Source organism: Battus philenor, unplaced genomic scaffold (genome assembly GCF_028537555.1).
Source record: "Battus philenor isolate CCGP_79_NKW_IND1 unplaced genomic scaffold, ilBatPhil1.0.hap1 SCAF_23, whole genome shotgun sequence".
NCBI lineage: Eukaryota > Metazoa > Arthropoda > Insecta > Lepidoptera > Papilionidae > Battus > Battus philenor.
In genome coordinates, this window is record NW_027181686.1 from 502772 (window position 1) to 527797 (window position 25026).

At 35.2% G+C, this 25026-nt stretch overlaps 4 protein-coding genes and 1 non-coding gene across 5 annotated transcripts in view; 2 read left to right on the forward strand and 3 right to left on the reverse strand.

Annotated features, from left to right (window-relative positions):
- Positions 1 to 7307: 7307 nt before the first annotated feature.
- RpLP2 (ribosomal protein LP2) lies at positions 7308 to 11478 on the forward strand. The gene is made up of 5 exons (XM_068767348.1): positions 7308 to 7415; positions 8899 to 9071; positions 9874 to 9969; positions 10952 to 11035; positions 11389 to 11478. The coding sequence occupies exons 2-4, from the start codon at positions 8900 to 8902 to the stop codon at positions 11020 to 11022; spliced, it is 339 nt and encodes a 112-aa protein (XP_068623449.1). The 5' UTR covers positions 7308 to 7415; position 8899; the 3' UTR covers positions 11023 to 11035; positions 11389 to 11478.
- LOC137924435 (small nucleolar RNA Me28S-Am982) lies at positions 10816 to 10892 on the forward strand. The gene has a single exon (XR_011107592.1). It is a non-coding gene; the product is annotated as a small nucleolar RNA Me28S-Am982 (small nucleolar RNA).
- A 1316-nt stretch (positions 11479 to 12794) lies between the features above and the next one.
- On the reverse strand, positions 12795 to 16152 carry LOC137924340 (uncharacterized). Its single transcript, XM_068767735.1, has 3 exons — positions 16149 to 16152; positions 14040 to 14843; positions 12795 to 13526 (listed from the first exon to the last, which is right to left on the reverse strand). Exons 1-3 carry the CDS (start codon positions 16150 to 16152, stop codon positions 12817 to 12819), a joined length of 1518 nt encoding a protein of 505 aa, XP_068623836.1. The 3' UTR covers positions 12795 to 12816.
- A 307-nt stretch (positions 16153 to 16459) lies between these two features.
- The window catches only part of LOC137924397 (clavesin-1-like), a 29370-nt gene continuing 20803 nt past the window's right edge, over positions 16460 to 25026 (reverse strand). The window contains exons 5-6 of the mRNA XM_068767796.1: positions 17603 to 17819; positions 16460 to 16711 (exon numbers count right to left, since the gene is read on the reverse strand). Of these exons, the coding sequence (XP_068623897.1) occupies positions 16557 to 16711; positions 17603 to 17819 (372 nt within the window). The 3' untranslated portion in view covers positions 16460 to 16556. The remainder of the gene's footprint in view (positions 16712 to 17602; positions 17820 to 25026) is intronic.
- LOC137924395 (meso-2,3-butanediol dehydrogenase-like) lies at positions 22024 to 23221 on the reverse strand. Its single transcript, XM_068767790.1, has one exon. It carries the CDS (start codon positions 23142 to 23144, stop codon positions 22389 to 22391), a length of 756 nt encoding a protein of 251 aa, XP_068623891.1. The 5' UTR covers positions 23145 to 23221; the 3' UTR covers positions 22024 to 22388.

Consider the following 25026-nt stretch of genomic DNA (forward strand, 5'->3'; position numbering starts at 1 on the left):
GAAATTTGGTACACACATTTAATTTAGATGACAATACAATATAATAAAATCAATAACGTTATAAATCTAAGATGGCCGCCGATACAAAATGGCGGATTACGTATTTTTCCTTAGCCCCCTCAATATGGGTATCAAATGAAATGGCTTCACTAGTAAAACACGATGATTATGTCAAAATTTAAAATTCAATATGGACGCCGTTCCAATATGGCGGACTAGGTACATATTTTTCCACAACCACCAAAATTTGGGTATCAAAAAACCGTTTAAATTAAAAGTTTTTTAAATGTATTTATTTCTAATTCGTTTTCGCAGCGAACCTCCGAGCAAAGCCTTCCCTATTGCTCTTTAAGTGACCTTGAGCCTTCATATAAGGCCCTACTTAAGCGACCATATATAAGTGTACACCTAAGTTATGTGTAACAATAATTTTTATATTAATGTTCAAATAAACAAGACCCAACGACCGTTCTTACCGACGAGCGCAGTCCATGAATACAAATCAAAGGAAAAATCGCGTCCGCCGCGCCGGCGAGCGAAGAAAATTCGTTTAGAACGAATTTCAACGGCATTTTCATATCGATATTTTGACAAGCCGTGAGAAATAACATCTGTGTTTGCCTGAATTAAATAATATTTATTACGACTCTACATCTGTGATGGAAGATTATATTTTAAAAATTGCCGACTTGCTTTGCAGCCAGTGACGTTACGAAATTATTCTATATTCTTTTTATTAAGTTCGATATTGCACGGATATTAGATTCCTAGCCTTTGTTTTTACTATTGTTTTCCATTATCATGTGTTCACTAAGTCTCTTAATCTTTTCCTAACTCAAACCGTATGCTATTAAAAAGTTGAAGTTAATTAATGATTATGATTAATAATTATAAAGCCTTTAATTTCTTGTAGAAAGTAAAAGTTAAACTTCTCCGCGGGTGAAAGCCTCCTCCAAAGAAGAACCTTCTGACGTTGTATGTTAGTATTTAGAGTTTGTTACTTCATTTGGTTATGGGGTTTTATATTTCTCTATTTGTTTTTTTCTTTGGAGGGTTTTCGTCGTAGTCTTCCTTGGCTTGAAAGAAGTTTGTCGTTGCATATCTTATTATGTTAATTTGTATATTATGTGCGGGAGGAGAGATACACTCTACCTGGTACAATGAGAGGAACATAAAAACGTAGATTTTTTAAAAAGTTTTTGCAAATCTTGAAGAAATGGTAGTTTTTTTTTTAGTTTTTGTAAATCTTGAAAACCAGTTATTATTAACGTGTAAGTACACTCTTAAAAAATAACATTCTTTAAAAATTTCACACTTTTCAAATGCGGTGACAGATTTTATGGTTATTTTAAGAATTTGCTGATATCGAGTGTTCTAATATTTTCTGATAAGAACTTTTCAAATGCTTTTTGTGCCTGTGGTTCATTTAACTATTTGCATTCAATAGTGCATATTGTTCTGATACAAAATGATTGATTTACCAGGAACTTCAGCGGCTAGAGCAGTGACCATGATCAAGGAGGGGCATACCTACCGTTCAGTCAGACGCGCATTGGGTGCATCGACTGCTACAAAGCAACTGGATTGCTATAATTTATTATCTCTATTTTCAGTGCCTTGACCTTGGGTTGTATCGCCCTTATTATTATGACTATTCTTTTTTAAATCAATGTTTGCCGTGTTCATTTTTCACGACCCCCTAACAATGTCCAATTTTAAGATCATGTTTCGTGGGACCACTTCCTCATCCCTACTCCATAATGCCATCCTCAGGTTGTACGCCAGTATCTGTGTGATGATTACATATCTATATTTAATAATGAATTTTACCTTATTACTGTTTGGTCGTAATTAAGATTATCGTGAAATTACGATTTTTTTTATTTTACTTTTATTATCTGTATAATACAACGGGTAACCTATATTTGTCAATTTATAATATATCTATCTAATAGATTCAAGCGTTACCGTGCAGAAGTCCATCCTAAGTAGCAGTAGTCATGCAATAAAGTACACAACACGTGTTTCACCCCTCCACGGTGCATCCTCAGGAGCAATGTTACACCGATTAGAGCCATACACCGTGATACAAACACGGTGGTAGTTGTGTAATTCGCATTGTTTACCGCATGCGCAATTATCAGCGGGCTGGCTGGCGGTGCACTTTATTGCACGACTACTGCTACATAGCGGAAGTAGCTATATATTAGTCCTTTTCTTACTTAAAATATATCTCTTTATATACTATGCCTTTACAATATGATATTATAACATATTCCATATGATTGCTTTAATTTACGGTGGTAATATCTTTAAAAAAGTGGACAGACGATATTATTAAGGTTTTTAACCGATAAGGCTTTTAATCGATCTTATTGAAAGCCTATAGGGCAGACCTAAGTCCTGCGGCGAACGTCTTACGGTTCAAATGATGATAATGAATTGTTATATCACACTTTTCAGTAAAATTAATATTGTTTTGATGGACATATATTTTCATACACGTATTAAGAAGCAACAATTAATATTTTAATATCTTTATTTTTTTCTTATTACTATATATAAATAATAATATTTTTTTTTGGCCCCCGCTATTGAAAGCCTCTCGTACCCCCTATCTAGTTTGGGATAGGGACTTTATTTACACATAATTTTTTCAGAGTTTTATCTTTATTCGACACACACTTTCATACTTCTCAATTTCTTTTATTCTTTCCTTTTATCCTTCACAATATCTTGCAATTTTTGTTCTTTCATTCCTTCTTGCTTTCATCGCCTTCCTTTCCTTTTTTACTCTTAGTTGGCTAGGTACATTTTTATTTTCCAATCTTTATCTTTATTTTTTGATATCACAGATTTGTTTGTATTTGAACTTTTTAATACATTCCTAGACTTGTCTTATATTCTATTTAATAATAATATTGGACATGGCCGTAAACAACACTGTCTTCTCGATGTTTTACTGAATAAATATCCACCGGTCAGAGGTCCAACATGGCGCGGGATGCGATCGGTCGTAAAATGCCCGCGTGATCGAGCGCGCGCCGGAAATGACGTCGTTCACTTAGCTCTCGCCATTTCCTCGATTAAGTGAACGATGATTAAAGTGTGCTTTTATGTGCCTCTTTATGTTGTAACGGAATGATTAGATCGCACTTGACTCCGATTCCCATCTTCCTCTCACACACTGTAAATTATAGGCGTAACAGCTTCAAAAAGGTGAATGTATAAAATATTTGTCAGCAAAAACCTTTCTAGCTTATACACCTATTTCATATCGCTCTATATAATGTGATCACTCTGAAATATTAATACTAGAACAAATTATTTTCTCATATCTAATATATAAAATTCTCGTGTCACGGTGTTCGAACTTGAACTCCTCCGAAACGGCTTGACCGATTTTTACCAAATTTTACATGCGTATTCAGTATGTCTGAGAATCGGCTACTATCTATTTTCCATACCCCTAAGTGATAAGGGTGGTCCACCCCTAAATTTTATTTTTAATTTTTTAGACGATTTTTTTAGTTTTTATTTTATTATGATACAACATACAAAAATACATACAAACCTAAATTTTCACCCCTCTACGATCAACCCTTACCTTATATTTGTTATTTAAAAACTTTAATTTTTTTGCAAAACAACGTTTGCGGGATCAGCTAGTATTTTATAAAATTGTTATAAAAACTCTTTGTCTGTGCTATTTGTTACTGGCTGGTTTTTACGTCAATAAAAAATGAAATGCAACGTATATATGAAAAAAAATTGTGACATTTATAGATCTAACAAACGTCAGTAAGAATAACATTAAATCGGCTTAAGTATTTTTAATCTGGGAGTCTCTCTCTTTTTCTCATAGAATCTCTTAGTCATACAAAACATTGTACATATATACTACAGTTTAATTATATATTTGAAAATAATATATCTTGAATTTTCATATAAATTGCCGATAGGTACTAGTTTCGTAACATATTATTTACTATTTTTAGCAAGAGGGCGGAAAGCGACGTATCTTAGACATGACAAAATCAAAGGGCCTTTCATTACCTATTTGATGAATGAACGCGGCAACAATAAATTGAAATTCGAATGACCGGGTGGTTTTTATCCAAACATTCATTGTGGAAGGGTTTCCACAATGAATGTTTGGATAAAAAAAGTTGCTCAACCGACGTCAGCTAAAAGCAAACACACCCTAATTAACCCTCGTTAAAAAAGGTTTCGACCCAATTTTTAAACGCAATCCAAGATATGATCCAGGATAATTGACATTTATGTTTTTTCAGGCTCAGATGTTATTTTGAAATCGCAAGACTAATTTGCTTGCATCAATAACTCGACTCGAGATTGCTTAGCGCTAGTGTTGCCATGTTGGCGGGAAAAATTTCCCATTTTTGAATATAATTAATTTATTATTTTTACTGTTCACTTTGAAAAGCTTACAATGTGATTAATTATAAATGTAAAATCTTTAAAGAAGTAAATTCTCCGAAAAAAACCTTTAAAACTTCAACACCTTTCTCCGATTAACCCGCATAAACTGATCGCTCAGAGATTCTATTGGAATACAAAAGAAAAATAACTTCTGGCAGTACAAATTCTGCAAGGATAGATAGTAAACAATAATTAATTTCAATATGTAATAAGTCAATTTTTTAAATCGCTATTTCTCATGTTAAACATTTGATTTTTTTAAAAATGTACCATACAGTACCTGGCGATAAATATTGCCCAACGACCTTTGAAAAGAGACAATCGGCTAATTTCTGCTCCGTAAAACACTATCTCTGTCCTACTCTACCTATGTGACGTTTTGTCAGTCGTTGTATTTCGTTCGACAGAGATAACTCTCTATGAAGCCAATTGTCTCTTTCTTGTCAGACTAACTACAAGCGCTTGTAAACTTACAAAATATAGGTCAAATATTCTACTATTACTTCATGGTTTTAATAAACTTATAGAAACAGTATAAAAGTTTAATAGAACCAAGTTTTTTAATAGAAAATTATAATGTAAAAGGAGCAATGACGTTTTGCAATATTTCTCGAAAGGCTACCAATATTTTAAAAGATCAACCAAGTAAATCCAGACCATACTAGACAGAAGCGTTGCTGGAGTTTCTTCCGCTACATCTTATCCCCGTGCTAGCGCTTTCTGAAGTAGTAGTAACCAGGCAATAACAATCGACCAAGCCTATGGTAGCCGCTCTCAGGCACTTTTATGTTGGAATGCTAAGCAAGTGTTATTGACAAATGACGGCCCAAGCCCTTGGTCGAGTCACTCCATGGAGTGTTCACCAAAACTGTCCAAAAGCTCGGCGGCCTCCTAATCTATTAAAATAGTAGTATATAGCGGACCGAGGCTCCCCTGAGACGACTTTCGCTAATTTATAAGGGATCCTAGGTGCCCTCTACGCCCTGTCATCATAAACCCAAGGAATCTGCATGTATGCCATTTAGGACACATCGACAATCCTGTCCAAAAAAGCAAATATGAAGAAATTTTTCAACGGTGACATTACTACTTGAAGAAATAAATTAAACGTGTAATTTATGAGTTCCCAAGCAAAGAACCTTTGGAGTAGAGATAGGTTCTTTATCCAAAATTAAATATAAGACTTGTATATGAACCGCATAACTATTCCATACGGAACTCCATTATGTAATGTTTGTATTTGTTTGATTGGCCATTAATACATGTGCAGTAATAATACGGTGAAGATTTCCCGTCCAAGGAAGTCTTTGGTTTGCCAATAAAACGAACATTTTGTTGTCGGTCGGGTCGCAGGTTAAGAAGCGGTCAATAAAATATGAAGGTTCAAATGGCAGCTACATAAGCATTTCTAACATCCTGATAGTCGTTATCTAAATTTATTTAATACTAATATATTCAATAAAGAAATAATTAATGATTTCAGCAAATATTTTTAGATAGAAATCTGAATAAAATTATTTATAAACTTTGTTTTTTTTTAACAATACCAATTATAATTATAAATTATACTAATAATTTAACAAAAACATACCGTGTTAAAGTTCATATTTTAAATTTCATAATTTTACCCAAAAGACAAGTTCTTCATTAAATAATTTAGGATGGTCACCCTGCACAAGCATATTACTCAAACAGGAAATGTTTTGCCCGAGTGGCCGCTGTTTGAGATTCATTTGGAAATAAAACATTTATCTCTTTGGATTACATTATTTTTGATGCTTTTTGTTAATAATATTGTATATTACTTGCTAATAATATGGATAACAGAGTAAAGAATTCCAGAATAATTTTTATTTAAGAAAATTATCGTAATGTAAACAATATACTTTCAAATAAAATGTGTAAAACAACTAAGCGTTTTTATAATCAAATTAAGTTTTTAGTTAATAAAAATTATATTTAATCTTATGTACCAATTTTTAAAATCAATGAAAAGAAACACCTTACATTCATAAATAGACCATTTATAAATAATAATTGTTAAAGTATTCTTCCGTTAACAGCGACATCTGCTGTTATATATGATAACTGCGGATTAAAAAAGTAAACATAATATTCTTAGTGTTGCATTCACAAAATGGTAGATGTCTTTAATCACATTTTGAAGTAAATAATATTTTCGTAAGCATGTTTTAGCTAAAAATAGAAATTAAAAGGCTTATTGTCAATTTTTAATATTTAAAATAGTTTATAAAAACCAGCAGCCTATTCTTTACGTTATTTTTATTTTTTATCATTATTAGGAACTATATTAACGCTACAATATAAAATATTAAGCGCTCAAATTAAAAGAAATTAAAATGCTAATATGGTTCAATTAATTAGTACTTGACAGAGTAAACAGGAAGCCGTAATTTATAAATAAATATTTAATTTAAATACAAAAGAAAATTCATAGAATAGTTTTTCTTGATTTGATGTTTTTAATAAATCAACGTGTTAAATTGGTAAGCATCAAAATGAGTTTTAAAATGTAAATTGAATATACAAAAAGCGTTAATAGAAAAAACCACCTCCATGAAATATTAAAATAAACAAATTATTCTTTATTTAGATATAAAGGTATTCAAATACACGTCATAAGCGGCTAAGAAACAGATTAAATATTTCATTGAATTAATTTAATACGTAAAAATGTAATTTTTGAAAAGGATTTGTTTAAAAATTATTTTATAAATATGAAAAATATTTTTTATTATTTCTTTTAAAATACGGTTCAAACAAAATTATTTTATAAAAATGAAAAATATTTTTTTTTATTATTTCTTTTAAAACATGGTTCCTTAAAACGGAACGTACTGTCTCAAAAGTATCAACACCGTGCAACTAGCAGCCCTCTTCTTCAATTGTCACTTCTTTCAAGTGAACATTAATTTTCGGCTCAACACGTTTCGTGTCATTAGGACTTAAAAGTAAGTGTTTTAACTTAAAATTTATATTTGTATGTGATATTCAGTGAGTTTTCTGTGTTTTAAACTTATATGTTGAATATATCGATTCGTTAAACGTAAGATTTGTGTGGATACATTTTTTGCGCGGTTGGAGCTTGAAGTCTTCGTTCGTTACAAATTCACAGAACACGTGTTTATTAAGATATTTATCTATTATTGTTAAGATTTACCACTATAATTATACAAAATGTGGTGTTATATTTAAAATATTTCACGTGTCATTAGGTAAGGTTAACTTGCAATGATGGTGTGATGCTTTACTTTTTCTCTCGTAAAGTTTATTTATACAACTTAATATTTTCAGTTCCAAAGCCTGTGTATAATTTATTTAATTTACCATTTTGAGGTGTCATCATGTAATTAACGTTGAAACATGTTTAATTAATGTCGTGTAAGTTAAAAAATAAACAATTCTATCTACGATGCGATGCGAAGTTTACGTTGATTGCGAACTCGAATTGTAGCTCTTTACCTCGATTAAAGATGGTTATGAAATCAGATTGGTTGTTTGGAAGTATATTGAAACACGTGAGCTAGAAGTTCTCCGACATTGAAAATTTGTGGAAAAGTGTGTGAAATTAAGTAGGAGCCTATGTTCATGGGCCGGTAGACGCGGCGTGCGTAGACCCAGACTAGGAAAACTGACGATAATTAAGATGGCGGGAAGACGTTGCATGCAGGCATCAGGCCATGCAACGTCATCGTGGCGATCTTTGTGCTATTGCCTTGCAGTTGGCTTCTATCGACTAATATGATGACTGCTTAGAACCATAATTTCATAGTTGTTTATTAACAGATTCTAGCTTCAATAATAGAATGTCGTTTTCTATACCTATGGTTGAGGCAATTTCCTTTAAATAAATAATAAATAACAGATTAATTGACGAAACCAACACGTGGTGTCGTCAATACTGCTGATATATAAGTAACAGTTGATGAAAAGTTGACAATAAATTGGCGCCAATAATAGTTATTTGTATTATCATTGTTAGTTTTGTAAATAGCATTAGCCCAGAAATATGACCAAATAGGAAGTTGCATCAATTAGTTGCAAGAATTGTGACTTTCTCTTATGTCATGTGTAGGGAAAATATACAACACAAATGTTACATATTTTCACTTCACATGACATTAAAAAGTTCCACAGTCACCCTTAATAATTGACTTTTTTATTATTCAAGTTCATATATGCATATAGACAATCATCATTTTAGCTGATATACACTTACTACAAGCTTTTCCCAAAGGTCACCATGATGATTGGTCTTGTCCTGCCTACATCCCGTAATGTTTTAACTATGTTGTGGCTCTATCCAGGCTGTCTATGAGCAAAGTTCCCTGATCACTGTCCCTTCAGACAAGCAATTTTTTGAGCTATGTCATTGACCTTGTTCCTTATCTGGTGTAAAAAAAATGGATACATTGTAATATATATATATTTCAGAATGCGTTACGTGGCCGCGTATTTGTTAGCCGTGCTGGGCGGCAAGGCATCCCCAGCCGCTGCCGATGTTGAGAAGATCCTCAGCTCGGTCGGCATTGAGGCAGACTCTGAGAAACTCAAGAAGGTCATCTCTGAGCTTAACGGCAAGAGTGTAGATGAGCTGATTGCTCAGGGTAAGATACCATTTTTCTTACTAAAATATTTTAAATCCAGCTATATGGCAGACCATATACATTTCTAAATATTTCTAAATTATGTATTTATATTTAATAGGGAAAACTAAATAATTTTGGGTCCTGTAAGCGTTTCATTTGCCAAAAATGGTTTTTATCTGAATAGGAATACAAATATCTAATGCTGTTTTAAAAGCCAATTTAATAATGAGTTGTATTTCAGTATTGACATGATGATCATGATCATGACATGAGAATCTTAAATTTTTATAGAGATGTCAATAAGTACAACACATACTTTGCTTATCTACCAGGGAGATAAAACACTGTTTTTGTTGTTTTTTTTCTGTAAAATACATTGACATTACTTTCAAGTCCCCCTAATATTAGACATCCCCCAGGAGCCCCTGAGCTTCACTGTTTTAAAGGTCTTAGACTAGGCAGTAGTCCATTAAAAATATTGGTTTACAAACATTCAACTAAAGTTATTACTTACCGTAATTTTTGTCTTTCTTAAACAGATATTGTTGTCATTTGCGCATAAGTGCTTTCTATAATTAGCAATTAATACTTAAGTAAATATGCATTACAATATATTAACTCTGGATACACTATGATATTCAGTAGAACATTACAATGACAATAATTAATATACCATTGAATCTGTTAATATGATGATACAAACTTAACACCATCTTTCGTCTGAAGGACTGTGCTGTAAACTTCTTACACTGAAAGAGTATAAACTTATGTGTGTCAAGTGTCGTGTGGAACAGTTTATACATGGTGTATAATTACACAGGTCGCGAGAAGTTGTCGTCGATGCCGGCCGGAGGCGCCGCCCCTGTTGCTGCCGGTGTAGCTGCAGCTGCTGCCCCTGCCGCTGAGGAGAAGAAGGGTATGTACCCAGAACATCTTATATCCTGACTCCATATAAGACTTCTATATTGTCCCAGCTTAATACTGGTAGCTGATGTATAAAAAGTAACTTTGGCTACTTTTAAGAAAAATCCTTAGACCTTAAAAAAGTGCTTTTTTTTGTAATTTTCACACAGATGAAGTCCGGCACAGCTAGTATAAGTGTCTGTATAATCGTTATACTTATAAAACAAAAAAATATATATGAAATAAAAAAAAAACAATGTTGATTCAAATCGGAAAAGTTTTTGCAAGAATCTTGTTAATTAAGAAATATTGAAAAGATTTTATAGCTGCAAAATGTAACAAAAGATCTACAGGGTGTAATGTTTACCTCTTTTGTCACCATATCGCTATATTTTCAATCATTGTGTGCATATATATATATATAGGTGATATGAATATATATATATATATATATAGGTGATATGAATATATATATATATATATATATAGGTGATATGAATATATATATATATATATATATATATTCATATCACCAATAAATGTGATATGTTTGATATGTATCATGTTAATTAATGTTTTGTATTAGAAATAAGATGTATAGTAATAGCAATTTTGAAAATGCTTTAATTTACTATATTAACATTATATTATTTATTATTCTTAAAACAATTGATTTTTGGAATGGCGTGTACTATATCTTGACAGCAAATAAGCTATCACTTAATGGCCCTGTATAATATATAAGATTGATTCATCTTTGGATGACACTTCATTTTATAAATAATGTTGAAATTATGCAATATATAAGTCATAAAAACATGTACAGAAAATATTAAAATTGTATATAGATAATATAAAATTTATATGATGAATATATTTAACACCATCTTTCGACTGAAATACATTGATGTTAACAATTAAATCCTGATGGATATTTAAAACATCTCATATCTGTTGTTAAATGAACACAACTGACATACCTATTTCAATTACAGAAGAGAAAGAAACCAAGAAGGAGGAATCCGAGTCTGACGACGAGGACATGGGCTTCGGTCTCTTTGACTAAAGAATTTTTAATGGTAAGTTATTATTACTATTTTTTTTTAATCACCCAATATTTTAACATTAGTGGTGAGGCTACCACCAGCATGGAAATCTGTTCTGTTGAGAAGAGCTGGCTAGAAACTGAACAGTTGCTCTTTTAAACGAAATTTAACAATTTTTCATGCATATGTTATGTTATATTACCCATGTAAATGAGTCAACAAACAAGTCCCAAACATTAAATCAACTAAAAACTTGAATGCTAAATAAGATTTATTTGATAACATAACTTTAATTATAGATTTAGAGAATCTAAGGTGTATTGACCGCTTTGGGAATCTCCAGTTTATTTCTACTTATTTATTAGTCTGTAATGTTTTGTCCGCAGGTGTGCAGCGCACGCGGTTTTTTATTCCAATGTTGGTGTAAGAATAACTTGACTGCGGGGTTGTTTCTGTGAAATAAATCCTACAGAAAACGTATTTGTATTATTTTTTCCTTTATTTGTTCTGTATTTATGATTTGTTTTGATATAAATGAACTAGATAAACAGAGGTTATAGTATGTGTGCAAAAGAGCTAGAAGCTACCAAAAAGCTAAGGAGCTATCAAATTAGGTAAAGGGAGGGACAAGGCGGCGAAGATAGATAAATGTTAAGGTTCTTGAACATTTCGTGTACACCTTGTCTACCGCGCCATTCCGTCTCACTGCTCACATACCATAGACAGTGACTTACACTTCCACACAAAGTATTTATTTACTAAAAAAATTAGTGAATATCCAAACAAAAGCTAACAGAACTACATTGAAGGTTTTAGAACAGAAAGCTATATAAACAAATAGTTGACAAATGTTGAACTGCTTTATCAATTCAGATAATTTTGTGTGCATATTTTTAAAAGCAACAGGAAGGTTCTGAAAAATTGTTAATTTATGAACCTGGCTGTCTTGCATTTAGTCTTAATCAAAGGTGTATTACGATATAAGAAAATGTTTTATTTTTTCAAAACTAATCCCATTACTAGTATATAAAATTGAAAATTAGTTTATAGTAATTGTTTACTATTAAGATAATAAATCTTTAATGATAGTGGTCACAGAGTAAATAACAAAAAATGAACATTCTATTTATTTTTTATTAAGTCAATCACTTGCCAATAGTCTAGTTTTTGATGAGAATGTCTATGAAAACAATTATACAAGTGTTCAAAATAAAGATAAAAGTACTTAAAGAAATTTAACATATATATATGTATATACAATGTCTAAGGGCTAGGCCTATGTCTTACATAGCAAGTAGTCATTCAAATTATAAGGAAATTTGGTGATATTTATAGACAGCATATCAATATGGGTTAACATGTATTTACCAGGTAATAATGCAAAAACCAAGATTTTCACCTGCATAAGAGATTTATTTTGTAAATATGGTTGTAAACATGAAGTAAATATTAATCATACCTATAATATAAAAGTGTGACGTGGAAACACGTTTATTTAATTATTACAACAATTTGTGCGCGGAAAATGAATAATTCGCCTACGCGCGGTTGCGCATCGAACCATGGCTCAAATCCGACTCTCCGAACTCCAACGGCCGCGGGCGCACGTGCTGCGCGTCTTGGCTACCTGCCAAGAGCAAGCAAGAGCGCGTATCGTGCACGCCGTGCGAGTGAGCGAGACGAGTGGGCGAGACGAACAAAAGGTTGAGCGTTGTGACGACGTCCGCGGGAACTTTCACATCTGGCGGCTTTTTTATATAGCAATATTATTACATACTCCCCCTTTTGACCAGGACCAGTGACCTCATAACTGGTCAAACCGATACAAGCTTTCGCGGTCGGCCGCGAGGACGTTTTGGAGCCACAGGCTCAGGAATCTCAGTGCATTCACCCTCTCGCGAATGATAGCGTCTTAAGTCAGAGACATGATACTTCCCAATGGAAATGTCGGACTTATCAGGAAACGCTAACAGGTACGTAGTTGGGCTAACTTTCTTCTGAACGACGTAAGGCCCGTCTCGTTTAGGTACGAACTTAGCGCTGACTCCTTTTGCAGAGTTGCTGAGAACGTGCGTTTTCATCAATACGAGGTCGCCGACGTCGAGACTGTCACTTTTACGAATTTTATCTTTAACAGCTTTGCGGAGGTCTTGTTGGTGTTCAATACTTTCTTTTTTCGCAGGCGTCAGGCGGTACGGCGGGACGGCGATCGGCGGGTGGGTGCCGGTGTCAATGCGATGTTCAGCGAACGACGTCGGTCCTCCCCCTTCTCGGAAAATGTCCTCGTATTCCTGCAATGTCTGCGCAAGGCTTGCTCTTTCAGGTGGTGACAGCATCATACCCTCGTCCGAACGCAACATGTCGGCAGAGGCGCACCCGATGAAGTTACGTGATTTCTCACAACGCAAGGGGTGAATGACCTGAGGTTGATCAGCTGTGAACCACGTTTCATTAAAATTATCAATAACCAAACCAGCTTTACGTATAAAATCAATGCCTAGCAATGTTTCATTGTTAACTGCATCTGGAAAAATTATAAATGTGGTAGGTATTGATGCGCCCGCGAGCATCACCACAACGTCCACCAGTCTGACTGTCACGTCACGTACTACACCGTCAGCAAGTTTCACAGTCATGACGCTACTACGCATCGGCTGCCCTAACTTAAGCAATAAGGAGTACAGCGTGGATCCGGCAACGCTACGTTTAGCCGCCGTGTCTAATAGACCGGTACCGCGATAGCCAAAAATCTCTATGTCCAAAATTGGACGACCTTTGGTACAAACATCCGGACGCAAGCGCTCGGTACGCGAGTTATCCACTGACTGCGCATCAGGCACATCATATACATTACAAACAGAATTTAAAAAAACAGTATTACAATCAAAAGAAACATGGGCTTGACATTGTGATGCCTTGGTTTTGGAATATAAATGCCTATTTGTTGACATAGAATCGCATGCAAAGAACGAATCCTTAGTGTCCGTATTTTTTGTATTACAGTTAACACAATTAGCACGAATAACACCTTTCATACCACAACCGTAACACGAAACTGTATGCGGATCACTTTTAGATCTAAGCCTTGAGCACTCATCGCGATTATGTCCACTCTTCTTGCAATAAACGCAAAACCGTTTACCTCGATTCGGCGCATTCGCTGCGCTTACCACAGCAGGTACAGCGGCGGCGGCGGCGGCGGCGGCGGCGTTGCACGTCGCACGCGCGCGCGAGCCCACACTTCCTGCTCGCTGATCTGACGGCGCGCGGGACTGCGCGTCCGATGAGACCTCCATCAGCGAATCTTCTATGTAGCGCGCCTTTGAGACCAACTCGTCAACGCTTTGTACACTTTCACGTGTTAATCGCTTCCGAATACGCTTATTTAACAGACCATAAATCATGTCTAAATGAATTCTTTCGTCCAATGCATACGGGAGTTTGGCGATCGAGGCGCGTAAACGACCGATGAATACTTCCGATTGCTCCCGGTCTCCTTGCTCAGAAGCGAAGATGTCTCGGAATATTTTATGCGGGGGGCGGGGCGCTCCGTACATAGCGCGTAAGCGCTGCATCGCATCCTCCCACGACGCTATCGATGATTTTACGCCTCGGAACCATACAGCTGCCTCTCCTTCGAGTAGCATCGGTAAACCACGAAGTGCATGATCGTCCGCGATGTTTATACATTCTTTGTATATCACAATCGCGTCGATAAATGCTTCCAGAATGTCAGAGTCGCGTGAGGCGCCATTGAAACGAGCCGTGCATCCGGCGAAGTTTCCCGACGGAGACGGATGAGCCGAAGACGACGATGGTGATGGTGATGGCGAGGGCGCTTCTGTGGTGAAGGCCGGCGATCGCAGCAAAAGACTCTCTTATTAGTTGGCGGTTTGACTCCGCTTGAGCCTTGGCGAACGCCGCCATGAACGACGATAGCTGCCCCTTGGTCATGAACCTGTCCGAGTCCTCATCCTCGACGTTGTTACGGACGCCTGGAGCCTTGCGACGCGGCATCGCAAACAACAGATGCAAACCACTGACGAAATTCACTCCGATAACGCACAATTGTTAAATTTTCGATGGGATTCTTCTACGACGCTAAGATGGCGAACGGTTGAGTACGCGATTTCGTCGATAATTAGCGCGTAGGCCCCACGTTGGGCGCCAGTGTGATGTGGAAACACGTTTATTTAATTATTAAAACAATTTGTGCGCGGAAAATGAATAATTCGCCTACGCGCGGTTGCGCATCGAACCATGGCTCAAATCCGACTCTCCGAACTCCAACGGCCGCGGGCGCACGTGCTGCGCGTCTTGGCTACCTGCCAAGAGCAAGCAAGAGCGCGTATCGTGCACGCCGTGCGAGTGAGCGAGGCGAGTGGGCGAGACAAACAAAAGGTTGAGCGTTGTGACGACGTCCGCGGGAACTTTCACATCTGGCGGCTTTTTTATATAGCAATATTATTACAAAAGCATATTTAATTTTTTTTATTATACATGTACACACGTATATAATATGATAAATAAAATATACCGTAATTCATTATCCTTATTTTATATCGAAAACCTGTTAAAATATTACATAGAATACACTAGTTTCTACAATAAGCTTCCCCCTAATCCGTAGTCAGATCAATGTCTGTTTATTATTAAAAATAGACCTAAAAATCTAATTTATCGTCTTTAAATAACTACACCTGTGACTTCTCTATGGTCCATATTGAGCATAAACATTAAATAAATAAAATGTTGAATGATCTCGTTCAGAATTACCTAGAATAGTTACATTTCAGAATGACAACACGAAATATTTGAAAAACTCTGATGCGAAAGAATACGATCTAAATTTATCACTGATGGATTCTAATTTAGAGCATGATAAAACTAAGGTAATATTATTGTAAATCATAAATAATCAAATAGAATTGGTTTACACCTTATTAATTACATAAAATATCACATGTCTATGTTACAAGATGGCGGACTTTTGACTACTATTGGTCTAACAAAAAATTTCGTTCAGAAATGCTAACATACATTTTCACAGCTTATATAACTTTAAACCATTATGCTTAAAAAAGTTTGTAAACTTAAAAATAACATACTAAGTATCTAGATTTTTTGTTTTTGTACAAATGTTTACCCATGTGTTAGAATAGTCGACTGCTCTGCGATGAAGTTGTTTCCGACACGGACTGTTAGATGGCGTCACAGTAACCTAACAAAATCGACTTGATGTCGAGATTCTCCGCGCACATTATAAAACCAAGTAAGGAATATAGAGAAATGAAATGAGATTCAATGGCTGTTTTGTATTTTATTTTTAACCTCCAAAGCCGCAAGACCACGCCTACCAACCAAACTCTATTTACAATTGCTATAAGTTTATTAAGTTTCACTCGGATTTTATAAAAAAAAATGTATGATTTATCGGAACGAGGAGAAACAGGATTGTATTTGAATTTGTGTGAAGGCTTACCGAATAGACTTTTTATCCAACCGTATATAAAATATAACATCTAAATAAAAAAATTGTATACAGATCACACAATTAGTCGATATCCAGCTTCTTAAAAGAGCCTTCCACACCGCCGAAGATGTCGCTTATCGTCTTCGGCTTACCGGGCCGTAGTGTCTCGACCACTCTCTTATTGTTTTCTTGCAAAAAGAAATCATTATTTGCCCTCATCTTTGCATTAGTTGCTTCTGAAAATTAAAATAAACACTTAAAAAGTTACAGTGTTTTAAATTAACTGAAGAATAATTATAGTTTTCATTGTGTAGAATCATTTCGTGAGAATGTATAGCTAAAGTTTTTACACCTATTTCCAATCAACCTGTATAAAGTGATTATTCTAAAATCCTCTCTCCTTTATGCTACATTAATGTGTTTTTTTTTTCATTTTGAAATACGACATAATGTCAGTGCAGTCTTTGATTTTATAATAATATAATTAATAACAACTTTGTAAAAATCGCTGGTGGACCTAAATAAAAAAGATCACTGTACTGTACAAGTATGACTTGTTACTCTTCTATTTTTATTGTTTGAAATCCAGTCGCGTTCTCGTATTACTGGCCACTAAGACTACAATATTCTTTATAATAAATTTATTCTTGCGCTTTTCAATTCAAATTCGAATTTTAAATTCGGACGCCATCAGTGAGATAGTCATTTCTATTGAGTTCGGATCGAAATTGTGTATATTGTCTATATATATAATATACACCACATCGATCGCACCTGGCTCTCATTTTCTTTCGCCATCAAAGAAGGAATAAATACTTGCAAAGGTAGTTCCTTTGCCGCCCACATAACGTGTAAATTTTTTGGTTCCGGAAGGAAATCTTCTGAATAGACTAAATATATTTTACCTTTATGATTCCTATCCTCTAAAATCCCATCGGTGATTGTCCACCGTATCTTTGAAAGAGTAGCCAGGTAATTTAAAACTCACAGGTAACCCCCAAAATTATGCCAATACCCATCTCGGGGGAAATCTAATCCTTTCCTGTCATACGTTACGTTTGTTTGTTTTTTTTGTTATTGTTAACAAGGAAAGTTGAGAAGTCAACGTGGTTAAAAGGAATAAATACCTTGACACTCCACTAAGGTTTTATATCTGCCACCAGAGTCACTTGGCAGCGCTTCAATCGGCACGAACTCGTCGATAGTATTGGCGCCAGCGACATGAACGTGGAACACTTCCATCAGTTCCTTCTTCATAAACGGCTTCATCATCATCAGCAACTTATCGATGAATGACGGAGCGTTGATAAAATGAAATCCCTTAAGCTTGACTAACATTGCTTCCTTAAAACAAATAATATCTCATTCATATTTAATGGAATCAGGCGTTACACATGCAGTGGTAGTCATGCAACAAAGTGCACCGCCCGCCAGCCCGCTGATAAATGCGTATGCGGCAAACATTGCGAATTACACAACTGCCATCGTCAAATCAATTGTGTCAAATCAAAAGTGATTTGATGGTGGCAATTGTGTAATTCGAAATAATATCTCATTTTATAAAATACCTAGTGTTGCAAGCGATTCAAATATTTCTTTTGGTGAAATATTTACTAAAGTCAAAATAATATAAACCCTATTTCGTTGTTCATTTATTTCGCGCATTTAAAACTCTTAGGAACTTTATTATAAATTTAGTGACGTCATCACAAGTTGATCTGTTGACGTGAACAAATCATCGATAAAAAATCGATATTCTTTCTCGATTGATAAGAAATTTTGAATCGTCAAATTGTATCATTTTTACGTTTTAAGAAACATTTCTTGTCAATGTTTATTTCCATTAGCATCCATTACACTATTTAAACAAATTATGATTGCTTGTTGACTGCATAATCACTAAACGAACACTTAATTGATAATTTACTGTCTTTATTTACTCTACAGTTACTGTAAATTTAAGCTATTAATAATTCCTTAACCAATTTGCACCGGCGATTCTCGGCTTTAAAAGCGAAGTGAAATCACTTTCTACTTTTTATTTTCAGCTGATGGACGCCCACAGTAAGCTATAGGCCGCTCCCAAATATAGCCACAATAATCGGTCTTAGTAACTATATGCTCGGTTCACCAGCAAGTGAATCGACAAGCAAGCCCCCACTAAGTTCAGCGAACATATACATAACATAACAGTGTCCATCATGTGGCGGTAGCAATATCACGTCACGCAAACTCACGTGTGTATCACACGAACGAGACTCAAGATACGATCGCAAGATTCATCGATGTGACGAATACGGCAACCGTCGCACATACTGGCGCACAACCTGAGAATGTCAATAAGGAGTAGGATTGAGGAAGTGGTCGCATGAAACGTTATTTAAAAAACTAGACATTGTTAGTACGTCGTAAAAAACAAACAAGACACCGATGATTTAAAAACAAATAATAATTAATTGACTGCAACTTAATTTTATATAGTTTACGATTTAAGTTAATAAATAGTATGAGAGACTTAGTAAACACTGCAACATGCATAAAGGGTAAGCAAAAAAAAAATTTTACTGAAATATTCAAAGTAATTGTAAAAACATAGGCATAACCACTTGTCAGTGATACATAGATCTTCATTAAAAAAGAACCACAAGTGAGGAACCTGGTTTCTGTACTTTCTGTTTCTGTAGGTATGGTAAAGGTTTTTATGAAGGTATTCTGATTAGTGAGCCGGAGGAGCATATATGCCAACGAGCTGAGTATTCTGGTCAAGGTTCTGCAGAATTTTACATCAGGAAATCTCTTAAATCTGTGTATAGCACAAGTTCGAACATGTTTAAAATACTGTAGACCATGGATGCACAGACCGCGGCCCGCCGGTTAAATACTGGTGGCCCGTCGACAGCAAAAATAATACTCTCGTACATTCCAAAAATATTGAATTCTCTTCCAGAATAAAACCAAAAAAATTTAATTACCTATACTTCTGGCGGCCGGCCCGCCATCAGTTCATGATTTGCCCGAGTGGCCCCTAGTCTTAATAAGTCTGTGCAACCATGCTGTAGACATCTGTGGTATAGATCCGCGAAGTATTAGCTGAAAGCTTTGGACTCTATAAAGAGACGAGCCAGGAGGCTGATTGCCAGAACTTTGGTGAGCACTGAGCTTCAGAGCTTGGAGCATCGACGAAAAGAGACTAGTTTATCAGTATCCTACAGACTGCATTTTGGAGAGTGTGCAGTGGAATTACACCAAACAATTCTCCCATCACCTTTCGTTCAGCGGACAACAAGACACACGGATTCACGACATCCGTACACAGTTGAAATTCCTCCCACCAGCATTAACCCTTTCCACTCCAATGTCGAGTGTCACTCGACACTTATTTTTGTTCCACAAGCTCCACTTTTGAGTGGTACTCGACATGGTGTAATACTTCTTTTTGCGGAAAATTTTTAAAACAGGAAAGATTTTTGTTACTGAAATGTTTGAATCACGAATGAATGAAACATATTCTAGAATCGCAAGATACTATAATTCAATTAAATTTTATCGATGCTACATAACAGCCTTGCTTAACAGCCTTGCGCTAACAAGCGAACAGTTAATGAGTGGATCTACCTTAAGGCATCATTGTTTCCAGATAATTATAACTTAGGAGTCTTTAAGATAAGAGTGAATAGGTTGCTTCTAGATAAGCATGTAGCATTGCAGACCTCGTCATCGCTTAAGATCATACGGCCGAGGTCAAATGCTTCGCCTACAAAGGATAAATAAAAAGAGAACAGTGGAAAATTTTTGCGTAAAGTAAAAATAACTTTTTTACGTTCTCGTGTATACAGCAAAAAACTAATTAATAATCCCGTCGCTTCATGTTGATGTATAAAAAATAAAATTTATTGTAGTAATCATGATTTTTAAGATTTTAAACAAATAAATGGAGTGATCAATATGAAATATGTTTTATTTATTTAAATTGTACTCTGTAAATGCAACCCGCCGATATATTAGGCGGGCCGAAAAGTAATGTCGCTTTTTAAATTAAATTCACACGACTACATTTTTAACAAGTTTTTATTTCTAATCAACAATATATTCACCTTCGTTATCAACAACGTTTTGTCATTTAGTATACAAATTTCCAATGCTAGAGTGGTAAAAATCAATCGGGCTTTCTGTAAAATATGTCGATAGAAACGACATTACTTTCCGGACCCCCTAATACATTTACAGCATGAGTTCTGTTGGGCGTTGGGAAATTTATAATGGATACGAACAATGTGAGTTCTAAAATATGAGCATGAGCAAACATGTATTTTTACATTCACCCCAAAAGCTTTAAAGGGGGTGAATATATTGCTATTTATTGACCACTTTAAAGCTTTTGCAATTATAAACATTCGATTTGATACGGATCTTTCTTCTGCCAGCTGTGAGGCACGACAGCGTTTTATAATTTTTATAATTTTTCTTGCACAACTAATCTTACTTTTTCAATTACTCTTATGGGTAAGTACAGCTAAAATCTATACATATTAACAATACAATTTGAAAGTTTAATTCAATTATATATTAGTTCGTATATTATTTTATTTCAAGTCGCTGCCCAAGCGCTGCAGACCGTTAAATGCCTTGAGATTTAGGACAATGTGCCGGGCCAACTCCGGTCTGGTAAGTTGAACGGAGGTACGAGTATATTAAGGTTTACACATAAGGTCACGTGGTTACGTCTTTTGGATGCGAATCGGGAGCAGTGTCTGAGTAAGTGGTGAAAAGTCTGTACTGTGGAGTCGTCACAGGGGCAAGTCTCTTTATTAATTATTTTAATTTTTTTTTTAAAACGGTGCAGGTACTGCTTGCAGTACCCGTTCCCGCTTGGTAGTTGTGTGAGATGGAAAGATGTCTTGATGAGTTTTCGCAGTTTGTTTATGTCGGAGAGTTTCGTAAGGAGTCCTATGGTATGTCGACCCTGAGCCGAGCTCTCGTATCTAGCCTGCCAAATGCGGTTGTGTTCAGCGCGGATTGCGCTCTTCACGAAACTTGTGTATAAAGTGTTCACTATGAAATATATCACAATATCTATTTTTTAAATAGGAATGCGACTGGCCAATAACTTCTGCGTTACAAATTCCACAGGGACATAAGTAATTATTTTGAGATTTTTTTTCTTACTGTTTTATCATGATATCGTTTATTATTTACGAAATTATTGATTTTTGATAGAATATCAGAATCATCCTGTATTGTTATTATCATTAGTGTTAAATCAATTTACTTTGTTGTAAAAATATAAAGTCATTTACCTACAATTTGTTAGATAAAACCAATTACATTATATCATGTTACGTTATGTCAATATTAAATGTTTAAATTTAGAATAAATGTTTATTTTTTTAATGACATGTGTCATCGTCTCATTTTACAAAGATGAATGCGGAAAAAAAAGAGTTTAAGCATGACTTGATTTTTTATCTGTATTACCGTTTAAGTTCGTGTCATCATAGATAAAAAACTATCAAGTCTGTAGTTTGTTATAAAATAAATACAATAATGCTTATTGGATTATCTATTTATTTAGAAAATTTTGATAATTTTAAAGAATTTGAAGCAATTTACACTGCACGCCAACGAATTTTTTTGTCTCGAATAATCTACAATGCAACATTAATTTTCAACATGCACAAATAAACACAATCACGTTTTAAATATCTAAATACAAGAAAATAAATGTTTTACTTATTTTAATAAGATCATTTAATGCTTAAACTAATGCTAGCTTTGACAAATAGGTTGTAACACTATGGGTAGATTTAGAGGCAGAAACTTGAATTAAATGATAAAATAAAATGCAGAAAATAGCAATTAGTATTCTTGATAGGAAAGATAGTATGTTGTAGAGATTTATAAATAGAATGAGCATCAACGCTTCAAAAGGAAACCGTTGTCGGAGATATAGTTTGCTCCAGTAATTCCCCTCGCCTTGTCGCTCGCAAGAAAGAGAACAAGCTCGGCAATTTCCTCCGGTTCTCCCACTCTGTTCAGTAATGTCTCATCTTCGAATTTCTTCCACGACACCATTTCTGCAGGGACTCCAGAGTTCAATATTATATCTGTTTCAACTGGACCAGGACTCACTGTATTTACTCTAACGCCATGTTCTCCAAGTTCAAGAGCGACACCCTGAGTAAATAGGTTCAGAGCAGCCTTCGACATGCAATAAGGTAGAAGAATTGGTTTTTTTGGAGCAATGAGGCCTCCAACGCTGGAAATGTTAACAATGTTCCCTTTTCGCACTACGAGATGTTCAGCGCAAAGTGACGTCAGATGGATGAGGCCTCGAAGGTTTGTTGCGAACACCTCGTCGTATGCGGTTAGGATGTTTCCCATTCCGATGCTTCCATAACGCACGATCCCGGCGTTGTTGACCAGGACATCAATGCCACCGAATTCCTCCAAGGTCCGTTCAACGACGGCCTTCACATCCGCCTCAACCGATACGTCGGCTTTGATCGTTAAGCATTTTGACACGCATCGTGAAGCTACACTCTGTAGCTTTGTCTCATTCCTCGCCACAAGAACAATATTTGCTTTTTCCTTCGAGAATAGGACGGCAATAGATGCTCCGATGCCGGAACTCGCGCCGGTGACCAAGACAACCTTATTTTCGAAACTCATTTCCTTATCGCTCCGTCGCTGGTCTACACTTGTGTAATCTATGGCGCACGTCGTCCGACTGTCTAATATTCACTCCATACGCTTAATATATACGCTCATAAGTACAGAATACATTAGGAGTATGAAATAGTTAAACAAATTGAATAACAAATAATGACTGTTCGGTAGATAACGCAATGAATTGGGTTGATAAAGTTCAAGAAAGAATACAATACGCGGTTAAAAATAATATTTTCTGTACTAACATGTTTAGATAAGAAACTCTTTTTAGTTTAGTTTTTAAGAACATTGAATATTGAATGAAGGTGTTATCTTTCAATAAAGAGAGTAACAGTTCTAAATAGTGCTGTATGTTTATGTGAGAAATAAAACAAGGGTGCCGGGTGAAGTTAAAACTTCCTCCCAACGTGAACATAATATTATGAACACTTTAAAGTACTGTAGGCTGTAACAGCAAAATAGACCTAGACTTTAGTGACAGAGGATAGGATGGAAGGTGACGAATAAAAGGAAAAAAGATAAATGAAAAACGTAAGAGAGCAAATGTCAAAGAGCTGAAGAAGGGGAAATTATAGACTCAACAAAAATCTGTTCATAACAAAAGGATGGAACGAGGGGTGGTTCCCAACAGCGGGAGTTATTAAAAAAAGTACTGTAAGTAACAACGCAAAGGGTTCCCGAATCTCAAATGAAATGCATTGACGTCTTATATATCTCGTTTTAGTGTTTTTACTGCACCAACACCTTTTTTATCCCTTAAATGCATAATGTTGAAAAATTACACTAAAACGAGCATAAGTAGCAGTAAATATATATATATATATATATATATATATTTACTGCTGCATGTATATATATATAATGCGTCGCAACTTTTTTGTTGACTCATTTACGAAATTAATATTGTAATGTATACATTAAAAAGAGTGCCAATTTTTCAATTTACATAATGTAGAATTTGACCAAATAAAAAAAAAATAAAAAAAAGTCACTCTGTGTTTGGCACTAATCGGTGTAACATAACTCCTGAAGATGCCCCGTGGAGGGGCGAAACACGTGTTGAGTGATTTGACGGTGGCGGTTGTGTAATTCGCATTGTTTGCCGTGTACGCATTTATCAGCGAACTGGCGGGCGGTGCACTTTGTTGCACGACTACCACTGCATTTGCGGAAGTGGCTAAATATTGGTCCTTTTCATAGTACGTGCATATTTCATTTGTGTATAATATATTTTTCGCAAATATAATCGTCTTTAGGTAAATGTAAAATACAATAAAACGGCTGGTCACACATTTTGTCTATTTTTCGTCGTTAGGTGAATAAAAACAAAAGAATATTTGAACAAAATGTCGGCCACAATTATAATTATAGAACCATTTTTATATAGTATATCTTTAATAACAATGTAATTTGTTAACTTTTATTATTGTATTTCTATACGTAAATAATTAAACGCTCAGAGTAACAGGTTTTTAGAACCCTGTAAACGGACATTGAACTAAGGAAGTCAACATAAAAGAGAGGCTATATTCAACTGTTCAAATAAATAACATCAAGTTGTTTGAGTGTGTCATTTATAATGACAACTCAATGGAACATCTGGAAGTGCAAAGTAAAGTGGACGCTCTCTAAAGACATGGACATGTAGGAATGGTCGTAGTACTGTAGCTTCTTGTTCTTCTGTAGCTTCTTGTACTTCTGTAGCCTCTTGTTCTTCTGTAGCTTCTTGTTCTTCGGTAACCTCTTGTTCTTCTGTAGCTTCTTGTTCTTCTGTAACTTCTTGTTCTTCGGTAGCTTCTTGTTCTTCTGTAGCTTCTTGTTCTTCGGTAGCCTCTTGTTCTTCGGTAGCTTCTTGTCAATGTTGACCGCACCTCCGCTAGCA